The sequence below is a fragment of the Myxocyprinus asiaticus genome, chromosome 12, assembly GCF_019703515.2.
Source record: "Myxocyprinus asiaticus isolate MX2 ecotype Aquarium Trade chromosome 12, UBuf_Myxa_2, whole genome shotgun sequence".
NCBI lineage: Eukaryota > Metazoa > Chordata > Actinopteri > Cypriniformes > Catostomidae > Myxocyprinus > Myxocyprinus asiaticus.
In genome coordinates, this window is record NC_059355.1 from 24607097 (window position 1) to 24619292 (window position 12196).

The 12196-nt window shown below is 39.3% G+C and overlaps 1 protein-coding gene across 22 annotated transcripts in view; it reads left to right on the plus strand.

Moving 5' to 3' along the window:
• The window catches only part of LOC127448751 (kinesin-like protein KIF1A), an 88588-nt gene that overhangs the window by 20419 nt on the left and 55973 nt on the right, over window positions 1-12196 (plus strand). For 11 of the 22 annotated variants that reach the window (XM_051711564.1, XM_051711566.1, XM_051711569.1 and 8 more), the window contains exons 4-15: window positions 4573-4752; window positions 5055-5123; window positions 5410-5588; window positions 7662-7773; window positions 8022-8099; window positions 8458-8523; window positions 8645-8662; window positions 9707-9785; window positions 9872-9950; window positions 10893-11035; window positions 11682-11726; window positions 11925-11963. In XM_051711564.1, coding sequence (XP_051567524.1) covers window positions 4573-4752; window positions 5055-5123; window positions 5410-5588; window positions 7662-7773; window positions 8022-8099; window positions 8458-8523; window positions 8645-8662; window positions 9707-9785; window positions 9872-9950; window positions 10893-11035; window positions 11682-11726; window positions 11925-11963 — 1087 coding nt within the window. The remainder of the gene's footprint in view (window positions 1-4572; window positions 4753-5054; window positions 5124-5409; window positions 5589-7661; window positions 7774-8021; window positions 8100-8457; window positions 8524-8644; window positions 8663-9706; window positions 9786-9871; window positions 9951-10892; window positions 11036-11681; window positions 11727-11924; window positions 11964-12196) is intronic. The other 11 variants (XM_051711573.1, XM_051711588.1, XM_051711581.1 and 8 more) reach the window with 2 other exon arrangements.

A 12196-nucleotide genomic window follows, 5' to 3' on the forward strand; every position in this document is an offset into this window, starting at 1 on the left:
ATAATCTCTCTCTCGTACTCTGTACTATAGAGCATAGAGATTTGAGGAGGATTTATCACTGGCTCGTGCCTTGCGTTTCTCCTCTCCTCTACATCAGGTGTCTTCACCCATTCAACACAAGCTCTGTGATTGCCTGGGCAGAGCCCATGCTGACACAGCGCTCACCAATTTTGATTTTGTTTTTGGTGGGCGCATAAAAACTCAAAATGCTTTGCTCTCTGCTCGCTTTAGTTCTGAAATCCAAAGCTGGTCCCCTCTCTTCCCACCATACTCCTTCTGCAGCTCCTGAAGGACCGCATGATGGAGGCCCATGAGGATGGGATATTGAGCAAGAAGAACTTGAGGATGTTTTGTCACTGGCTTGCGCCATGCGTTTCTCCTCTCCATGTAAAGCGGCTTCACCTGCCCAGTACAGCCGTAATGTGCAGGCACTCATGATGTGATCACGTTCAGCGGAGTTTATGATTAGAGGAGTGATATGTCACTAACATTATCCCTGCCTGACACGCAGTGCTCATTGAGATTGATCTTGTTATTGCAGGCGTGTAATACTCAAATGATTTGCTCTCGACCTGCTTCTGAGGAAGCTGACCCCGTCCCCCTCTCCTCCCTATATCTAGCAACGACGGGACACAGAGCGTGGAGAATCTGAGGGTGAATTTCGCCAGCTTGAGCCTGCACCTCTCATCTTCTCCATATCCAGTGGCCTCGCCTGTTCCGTGGCGACTGACAAAATGCTCTGCCATGCTGCAATCGTTCACGGTGGTTTATGTCTGGGATACTTTGCCACTGGGCTACATTAGTGGACATGTAAGCGCTCAGGTGAGACATTTACCGTAATTTCCCCCATGGGTGGGAAAATGGTACGAAGCGGCAATGTCTGAAGACTTCTTGGTTAGGCCTTTAAAAAAACAAAAAAACAGTGTACACCATGTTGGCGTGTCTCCGAGTTTTGCCGCCGGTGCCGTTCTTCCAGAACTGCACGAACAGCTTATTATGGCTTGACGTTCTCCCTATTCAGTGAGAGTTCAAGTCTCTGGCGCTGTTGCCTTGCTGTGCTTATTAAACATGCTTCTCGTTTACCCCGCCGTTGCAAGCCGGGAACAGTGTGTGTCATTTCCTCTGTAACGCAGGATGGTTCGCCCTGTTTTTACTATGGTTGGCAACATGCCAGGAGACGTCCTATGTTGCAACAGAGTTTTTAGGCACCTCCATGTCACCTAATAGCCATCCTGCTTTCCCCACTGTTGCGAGCTGGGAATGAGTGAGTGCCTTGACACAGGTCATTTCAATGCCTGTTTGTACTGTTGTTGACGCTGTGCCGTAACGCAGAGATTTTAGGCGTGTCAGTATCACCTAATAGCCCTCTCACTTTCCCTGCTGTCACAAGCCGTAAATTAGGTTCTGCTACGTGCTACGATTCGTGAGGCTGCCACCTTGTTTAAATACCGTTATGTCCTCCACCGTTACGGTGCAGGACGTGCCGATCCTCCGCTCAGAGATATTAAATCTCCTTTCAAAAGATGTGACAGAGATGGTATCAGTGGATGATGACCACAGCAGATTCCACAGTTGCTATTTTCTAGTCGCCAAAAAGGACGGAGGATTACGTCCCATTTTGGATCTGAGAAGCTTGAACCGAGCACTTGCTAGGTTTCCATTCAAAATTTTTACTCAGAAACAAATTTTGTCTCACATTCATCCTATGGACTTGTTTGTATCGATCGACCTGAAAGATGCTTACTTTCATGTACACTTAGCCCCTCATCACAGGCCATTCTCGATATTTGCCTTTGAGGTGACTGCTTACAAGTTCAAAGTCACGCCTTTCGGCTTATCCCTGGCTCCTCACTTTTGGATCAGCTCTTTGTCTGTGTCACAGTTTGCTTTAAAGGGTTGGCTATCTCCAAACAAAGGTTTTCACATTGGATAGTGGATGCCATTGCGCTTGCATACGACTCGCAAGGCATACAGTGCCCTATTGGAGTAAAAGCTCACTCCACTAGAGGCATGGCATCTTCATGGGCATTGTCTAATGGTGTTTCCCTTGAAGACATTTACTGTACCTAGCTGCAGGTTGGTCTTCCCCAAGCACTTTTGCCAGATTTTACAACCTGGATGTCTCCTCTCTGTCTTCCCATGTCTTTACTGTGAAGGAGAATTAAACTGCATATTCTGCGGCCCATGCATTTTAAGTCTAGGCCTTCAGTGCGATTCATGCCATTAAGAAAACACAGTTTCACAATGAATAAGACACCGTATGCCTATCATAAATTACATGACAGTCAACTAATAATACCAATTGACATTTTAAAAACACGTCCATGCACGAAAGCCAGAACCAAGGAGGTCTAATACTAAGAAAAATCTCTCTAATAATATTAGCGATTTAAATTCTGCTTGAAATACATTTTGTTTCATCAGGGTACATGGTTACTTTTCAAAACTTGAATGCTCAAGCAGCCTAATTTACACTTAGAAAACTCCTGATGTTGCTATAAAAATGCAAAAAGCACTTACCAATTTGCTTGAAGTGAAAATCAGCCCTCAATTCCTGTTTAATTAATCAATCGCACGATCATGCAGAACATCTCAGGTTTTTAAATACATAAGGATCTCTTTAACAGCAGTAATGACAGCCATCTCGTCAGCATCTCGCGCTCTTCGCTTTCAAATTACATACATCACTTAAAGCATGATTGCATCACTCAAGGCCAGCTAGAAGGCTGTGAAACAACCACACCGTCTTTTTCCAGAGCAGCCTGTATTTCTCCTGAGGTTACCTGTGGGTTTTTCTTTGTATCCTGAACAATTCTTCTGGCAGCTGTGGCTGAAATCTTTCTTGGTCTATCTGACCTTAGCTTGGTATCAAGAGATCCCCAAATTTTCCACTTCTTAATAAGTGATTGAACAGTACTGACTGGCATTTTCAAGGCTTTGGATATCTTTTTATATTCTTTTCTTCTTTATAAAGTTCCATTACCTTGTTACACAGGTCTTTTGACAGTTCTTTTCTGCTCCCCATGGCTCAGTATCTAGCCTGCTCAGTGCATCCACGTGAGAGCTAACAAACTCATTGACTATTTATACACAGGCACTAATTGCAATTTAAAAAGCCACAGGTGTGGGAAATTCATCTTTAATTGCCATTTAAACCTGTGTGTGTCACTTTGTGTGTCTGTAACAAGGCCAAACATTCAAGGGTATGTAAACTTTTGATCAGGGCCATTTGGGTGATTTCTGTTATCATTATGATTTAAAAAGGAGCCAAACAACTATGTGATAATAAATGGCTTCATATGATCACTATCCTTGAATAAAAGACAGTTTTTTTTTTTTTGTTTTTTTTTGCATGATCAGTCATATTTTCAAAATCAATGCCAAAATGTCACAATTTCTGCCAGGGTATGCAAACTTTTGAGCACAACTGTATATATATATATATATATATATATATATATGTCAGCTATGACACAGCATTCATTCTCCCTTTCAAGCCAAAGGGGGAAACACCAGCAACCTTATTAAATACCTTCGGACACATCTCACTGCTTTTGCAGAATACACACCAGTTTGTGCCACTTTATTTATCCTAAATGCTTCATCTTAACATTTACAGATTTACCGTTTCGAATGTTAAAATCAAACGTTGCACTCGTTTATTTTCCAATTACAAATGCATGGTGGTGATAACTTCACACTTATAAACATGGCTGCGTTTCCCAAAAGCATTGTAAGCAGCATTGGTGCCATTGGTCACAACGATCAATTTAAGTTTGCGATGCTTTTGGGAAATTAAGCCCAGATCGGTTTGGTCACGTCCCTGAGCATGTGCGTGTGCATGTAATCTGCATTCGCGCTGCTCTTTAGGAGAAAGGGGCTGAAGCGGTTGCAATAATGAAACAGCTGCTCAAAATAGTTTTTTTAAGATTACACTATCTTTATTTTTATGTTACCAACATTCAAATAATCACAGAATAATGGAATAAAAGTTTAAAGCCATTGCCGTTTGAACTGAGCTTTTTTTTTTTCTTTTTACATCAAACTAAGAATGTATTAGGTAACAATTTAGTCCATTTGTGCCTTCTCCTAGTTCATCCATCCGTTATTTTCACCACTTCTGGAGCAACAAGTGGAATGGCTAGTTTCTAAGGACCACCTTTGCTATGACAAACTGTGTGGTATCATGATACTTTAGCTGGTATAGTAAGATATGATTATGGTATCATGACAACCATAGTAAATAGCATATACCGTTATTTGCACCAGGGTGCACATAGCATCTGCCCAACTTTAAATATAGCACACAAGTCCTTTTTTAGAGTTTGAAAACCTTGTTCCCAGTGGGGACTAATTGCATGGAAAAGAACAACTTGTACAATTCTCTTTTTCTGTTCCACTGAAAAAATAAATTCAAATGGGTTTGGAATGACATGAGGGTGAGTAAATGATAACAGAACTTCAATTTATTTATCTTTTATAAATGGGTATTCTTTTTGTTCTTAGAAGAAATAATAAACTATAGAAATAATGGTTCAGGGATTTTAAATATTTCCCTTCATCCATCCACAGCCAGAGGATATCAACTATGCCTCCCAGCAGCAGGTGTACAGAGACATTGGAGAGGAGATGCTACTCCATGCCTTTGAGGGCTATAACGTCTGTATTTTCGCATACGGCCAGACAGGGGCTGGAAAATCGTATACTATGATGGGAAAACAGGAGAAGGACCAGGAAGGAATCATCCCACTGGTAATATACATGTACAAGCAAACACAATGAGGGGCAAGCATTTGCAAATATAAATTCAAGCACCTACATACGATATACACTTGAGTGGCCTTTTTGTGTATCTTAAGCACATATTGTCACTCATGTAACATCACTACTCCTGAATAAACATGGAAATGATAATGCATTCAGAAGCAGTGTGAACAATGTGAATTCAAGCAGAATTAAATGACAAGTCAAACAGCGTGAAACGATTTATTCACTAACTACTCTCTTTATCTCTTTCTCTATTATGTCTCTCGTTTTCTCATCCTAACCATTAGCTGTGTGAAGACCTTTTCACCAAGATTAATGAAACCAATACTGATAACAGTATGTCTTATTCTGTGGAGGTAAGATTTGATTAAGCCCTCTCTTTTGTTTGTCTTCAACCCTTTTGTAGCTTATTTCAGAAATGAGTTTCTGTAAACTTTTACATGGTGTTTGATGAATCTGGGCTCTGAGACATAATATCCATAAACAAAACACCTAGGGAAAATATGTTGTTAGCATCTCATTAACAATTGCACTGTATCAATGCTATTGTGAATTTTGTGTGCAATATATGATAAAATCCTCATATAGATTGTATTTTGGGGCATTTTTTACATTTAAAGTCTATCATGTTTGGTCTTTCAGGTTAGTTATATGGAGATTTACTGTGAGCGGGTACGAGATCTATTGAACCCCAAAAACAAGGGAAATTTGCGTGTGCGCGAGCACCCCTTACTGGGCCCGTATGTAGAGGACCTGTCCAAACTCGCTGTCACATCTTATAATGACATCCAAGACCTGATGGACTCAGGGAATAAGGCCAGGTAATAGATCAATTCTATTCTATTCCATAGTGCTCATCACACTCAAAAACTTACCACCGATTAAGATCTACCACAGCATGAACATTTTAATTAGGTTTCCAGTAATACATGATTGCCTTTGGCTGTAGAGACCAGTGGTCTCACACCTGAGAACAGTCCTGGGCCTCGTTTCCCAAAAGCATCATAACTTACATAGAACCAAAGTCTTTCTGTCGGCCATCGTTGGAATGCTCTCTGGAGGCTATTTCCAGTCATGCCAGAGCAGCTCCTATCTACTTGAATGGGAGAACACAGAAATCTGAAAAACAGTTGGTCAAGATTGCGGTCAAAGAACATATTTCAAATCAGCAATTAAACATGATAATATTGGAATCATAAATTGTGCTTCTTTACCTCTCATTACACTAAAGCACACAATTTTTCTGGCTTTTATAGCTAATGCGCATGCGCTGTTTGTATCTAAAAGGTGATTGGCTCTTTTACCTGTCAGGCGGGACTTCCTTTCTACATCCAATGACCTTTGGGCGCAGACAACTGTATAAATTAAAATCAGAGAGAGAAGAAAAAAGTCAATAACTGCATGAAAATCGTCAGTATATATTGGCTCATCATCCTCGTCTCCGCTTCCTATCTGACATTCAAAGGCGCTTTCGCCAGCACTACAAGCTGTGTAGCACCACACATGCAGCATTGCTGTCACCGTTATCAATTATGGGAGTAAAGAGCAGACCTCCGCTTTATTGGTGAATGTCCCTAAAGCACATCTTCTAAATGTCTCCTTATAACACAGTGAACCTCGTAATATTCAATGAATGCTTGTAATGCTTGTATGCAGGATCATACAAAGGGCATCCGCTGTCTTCACCAATCCTGGAAGCTTTCATATCGAGATACATTTGTGAAAATGAAATATTACACATGCACACCTGATTATGGAAGCAGATTGTATTAAAAAATAGATCGTTCTGCACAAAATTACTGTAAAACAATATGTAAATATGTAGTTAATTAGGTCGAATATTTAAGAAAAATATTTTAAACAAATAATAGCAAGGTAAATTACAAATGATTGTAAAGTTACGCACAAATATAATGAAGTTACAATGACGAGCAGCACTTTACATTCACATTGCAGCACTGTCACACGGACAACGAATCTCTTAAGTAGCACTTAAAGCGCATCCTCACTCGTTCATGTTAAGTGCTGTTTTGGGAAACGCAAGTAAAAAATAACGAACATTCGTAGAATCGCTCATAGAAAATGCTCTTAACCGCTAAGATCAATCGTTATTGGGAAACGAGGCCTCGGCCTCTTATATACAGTTTCTGGTTACATGTGTTGTCTTCTTTGAAAACACGTTTACACATTGTGCTTGCATCATAAAGCCATGGCAACAAATGGATCATTTCATTTCTGGAGGCGTTGCTTTTATGTTGTTTTCTCAGCTTAGTGTCATTCAACAGTTCTCTAATTTGACTCAAATACATTACAGCTGTTATCACACACATTTCCTCCCACACCATTTAACCTGTTATATAGCAAGTCAACAGCACAGCACAACAAACAGGAGCTAATTGAGTGGAATGTATGAGAACTAAAATTTGTTTTATTGATCAGAGCAAACTTGCTCTGTGTAGTTAATAGCAGTTTTAAATTACTGTTAGTCTAAGCTCTATTGGAATTGAATTTTAGGAATATTTGATGAATGTAAGTGTAGATTAAAGAATAGATCTTAATGCATCAGGGAGACAACTTCCACCTTGTTGATCATTATATTGCTGTGCATGTCTATCTATCTATCTATCTGTCTGTCTGTCTGTCTGTCTGTCTGTCTGTCTCTCTGTCTATCTGTGAATATGCTGCACATATGTGAAACTGTTTACATGCTAAGCACGTACACTTCAGTGGCTATCCAAACATACATAAATGTATGTATGAACGACGTTATGTACAAATATCTACGAATTCCACAATGAAGACTTGCCAGAACACTAGCTTAAACCCATGTGTCTGAACGCCTGATATGAATGAGGTTTCTAAATGGTGAAGTTCTGCTGTCTCCTGTTCTTCAGGACAGTAGCTGCCACTAACATGAACGAGACAAGCAGCCGTTCCCACGCTGTCTTCAACATCATCTTCACCCAGAAGCGGCATGACGCAGAGACAGACAACACGTCAGAAAAGGTACTCACTGCTCTGCTGTGTTACAGACCCTGTCAGTCACAATAAAAGGCTCAATTCAGAGAGTGAGGCTGGCCTTCTTCTCTCACGGCACACAATTTATCTCTAATCGTTTGTGTCCTTGCAGAGGAATTTATTGGAGTTGGATTGGATGACTTTTGACATTGGGATTTTTTTTATGTGAAAGTTGATACAGGCTTGTCTAGTTCTCAGCATGTTCATTACTGACCTCTCCTGAACCTCTCTGGCAGGTCAGCAAAATCAGTCTTGTGGATTTAGCTGGCAGTGAGAGAGCAGACTCCACTGGAGCCAAAGGAACACGACTCAAGGTGAGAGTCGTGTTTTTAAACTATCTCAATTCACTTCCCATCTCCTGTTAAATGTAATTTTCCTTTCTCTTCCTCTATTTTCCTCTCTCAATATTGCTATAGTGGTCTTCCACATCATCATATCCCCTCTGTGTTGCTTTAAACCTCTACATATCATTAGGCCTACAACCTCTGCTTTTTACTTTCTACTTCGTTCTCTACTTCTCTCTACATACTGTGCTTCCCACTCTCTGTACATAAAGAGCATGTTGGCATTTTGACAATACTCATCTTCAGTCTCCCAAGCTTTATAGAGTACCTCATTTAGACGTTTGACTTTGGTAATTTAATTCAATATTTTGTCTACTTTCCATCCCAGGAAGGGGCAAACATCAATAAATCCCTCACTACCCTGGGTAAAGTAATTTCTGCTCTGGCTGAGGTGGTAAGTGTTTTGTTTTGATCTTAGCTTTGAGAATGTATGATTATTTCTTAATTTGTACATAAAGAGTATAATGAGTGTCAGCTTAGCCACCTGTGATACATTTTATCACTTGTTTTTGCAGGATTCTGGATCAAACAAGGTATTACACCTATCTATCTGTCTGTCTCCATGTCTTGCCATGCCATGTCATGCCATGCCCTGCCTGTCTCGCCTTGCCTTGTTATTAAGTAAAACATCCTTAATACTAGATATATCTACCTGAAAAGCAAAACTGCTTAAGATATTATGACTTGTTTTTGGAGAATGTATCTTGAATATAAGTGCATTTTGTACTTAATATCTTACAAAGTTTTGCTATTCTGATAGATTTCACTTTTATTAAGGATGCTTAGATATTTTTAATGGAAACAGAACAAAGATTCTTAAGAATGTGATATTTTGCTGCATATGCTATTATATTTTTATCATAGTTCACCCAAAAATGAAAATTCTCTCATCATTTACTCACCCTTGTGCCATCCCAGATGTGTATGACTTTCTTTCTTCTGCTGAACACAAACAAAGATTTTTAGAAGAATATTTCAGCTCTATAGGTCCATACAATGCAAGTGAATGGGTGCCAAAATTGTAAAGCTTCGAAAATTAATCCATATGACTCCAGTGGTTAAATCTATATCTTCAGAATTGATATGATAGGTTTGGGTGAGAAACAGATTAATATTTAAGTCCTTTTATATTATAAATTCACCTCCCTTCACAGTAGATGGTGAAATGCATGAAGAATGTGAATCGCCAAACACAAAAAAAGAAGAATGTAAAAGTGAAAGTGGAGACTGATAGTAAAAAAGGGCTTAAATATTGATCTGTTTCTCACTCACACCCATCATACCGCTTCTGAAGATATAGATTTAACCACTGGAGTCTTATGGATTACTTTTATGCTGCCTTTGTGTGCTTTTTGGAGCTTCAACTTTTTGGTACCATTCACTTGCATTGTATGGACCTTCAGAACTGAAATATTCTTCTAAAAATCTTAATTTGTGTTCAGCAGATGAAAGAAAGTCATACACATCTGGGATGGCATGAGAGGGAGTAAATGATGAGAGAATTTTAATTTTTGGGTGAACTTTTCCTTTATTTTTATGTTAATGGTGATTATTTTATGTTCTCCTGATCCACACAGAACAAAAAGAAGAAGAAAGTGGAAAGTTTTATTCCTTACAGAGATTCTGTATTGACCTGGCTCCTGAGAGAGAATCTTGGTATGTATCAAAGGTATTCTGCCACATGAAGCAGGATTTTACTTTACTCTCACTCTTGAAATACTTGACCTTGTGACCTTGTGCAGGTGGCAACTCTCGCACTGCAATGGTGGCCGCTCTCAGTCCAGCCGACATCAATTATGATGAAACCCTCAGCACTCTTAGGTATTCTGCCTCTGCAAAGCACTCATTCAATCATTCTCCCACTGTTTAAGGTTGTTAATGAGCTGGTTAATGTGCTGACAGCTAAAGCAGTATGTTACGTAATGAGAACAGTCCCTCTTCCTATTCAAGCACCTGCCTCACACTTCAAACGCCCTTCAAAGATGCTACTGTGCAGTAACTCTGCTGAACTGAGTAATTGGGCACCCATGAGAAGTGTGCGTGCGTTTGTGTTGGTGCTATAGAAAAGAATGTCTCAAATAACATTTTAGTTCAATTCAGTCTCTTTCTTTTTTCTGTATACCTGGCTTAATGAAAATGTCCTATGCAATATAAACATAAGATAAGCAATGTTTGTTAAAGCACATTGTGGAGAATACTGTTCCGTGGGGTTCAAAAGTCTAAGTCCACTCATGAAAATGCTTTTGTTTTTCTCATTTGGTGCAGTATAGTTCAAATTATATTGTCAGCATAACAATTTGAGTGTAAAGTTGAAAAACATAAATCTCATATTTTCTTGGTATTTGTCAACCCTCCCACCCACCGACCACTTTTTTTTTTTTTTTAATGACATCATGCACTCAAGTTTGAGCAAAACCAGATGATCCATGTTAATCCAGCATGATCTGAGAATGTTCCAAAGAGCATTTTACGTGCTTCAAAAGAAGCAAGGAAATTTGACCTTGCATACTATGGAGTTAACATGATCAATATCACAGATTTGCTTTTTTTGATCAGTAAGCATGTAGAATCGTTTCATTCATGTTATGTCATAACGTTTCTTTGTTTTACATTTTCAAAATCCTACAATTTTCTGTTTATAACCAAGTTGCAATCCCAGATTTTCAGTGTGGACTCAGATTTTGAAACTCCACTATATATTATCATGTGCTCTTGGTAATGTGAAGTCCTGATCACTCACGGACAGTTCTGTTTGTGATGCAGGTATGCGGACAGGGCTAAGCAGATCCGTTGTAATGCTGTGATCAATGAAGATCCTAATAACCGTTTGGTGCGTGAGCTGAAAGATGAGGTGTCCCGTCTAAAGGACCTCCTCTACGCCCAGGGCCTGGGTGACATCATTGAGAGTAAGACAGCTTTATCTGATAATCATGTCCCTTTCATCACTAATATTTCATCAGACAATGATTATGACACACTGATCATTTCAAATACGCATAGTACCTACTTTTCTATGTCTATGGAAGAGATTAAAAACAGTTGCATAGTTAATCATGAATGACATTAAAACACACAAGCATACACATATCAAGATGCATCCTTTTTAAAATGCTCACATCTCTCATTGTGCGTTTACATGCACACTAATATGCTGATAACTACCAAAAATCAGCTCACTCCAAATATTCGATGCAACAAAACAGCATTTACATGAGATTTGAAATCATTGGGTTATTCTCTTATTTTGATGTCAAAATGTAAACAGACATGTGCACACTGGATAAGCCAGTAAAAATGGCATTAAAGGTAAAAATCTACTTGTGCTGATCGGTTTATTCTTAAGCCATTTATAACCTTACCCCGATGAATGAAAGCCATTTACATGACCACACACGTTGTCGGCTTTTTAAGCATAATAGTTGTAAGATTGTACATGTAAACGCACGCATTGATTCACTGGGTCCTCTTCTCTTCCCTGTGCACTTCTAACTTTATTTCTCTCTTTCTTTGATTCACTCTTCTCATCTTATCATATCTTGATGGTGATCTCAGCGGGGACATTCATATTAAAAGAGGATCTGGAGTTCAGCTCTCTGGGTTTGCTTCAATTCAGCATCAAGTGACTTTCAAAAGTCTTGTTCAGCTTTTTAGCTCAGTTTTTCCTGAAACTCTTCAATTTGTCTAACAAGAAGTCTCACTTTCCTCTCTGTCTTTCTTTCCCTCTCTTCGATTTGATATTTTTTCTCTCTTTTTTTCTCCCCTCACTCTTGTTTCTTCTTTGTTGTTCTCTCTCAGCGTTTCGGGGGACAGTTGAGGATTTTACTGGTTTGAAATGTGTGTTTCTTGGGCTCTATCTCACTCTCTCTTCTGTGCTTTGACCGCTTTTATGGATAAAGGTCTCTGCAGCACCAGGGTTCATTGAATCTTAATCATAAAAATATCACATTAGAATATTCATGTCATATCAAATGAAAGCCATATATTCACGTCTGCTAATGGAGGGCCACCAAGCAGAATTTAGTTCCAATCCTGCTCTTACATACCTGTCTGTAATTTTCCAGTAATCC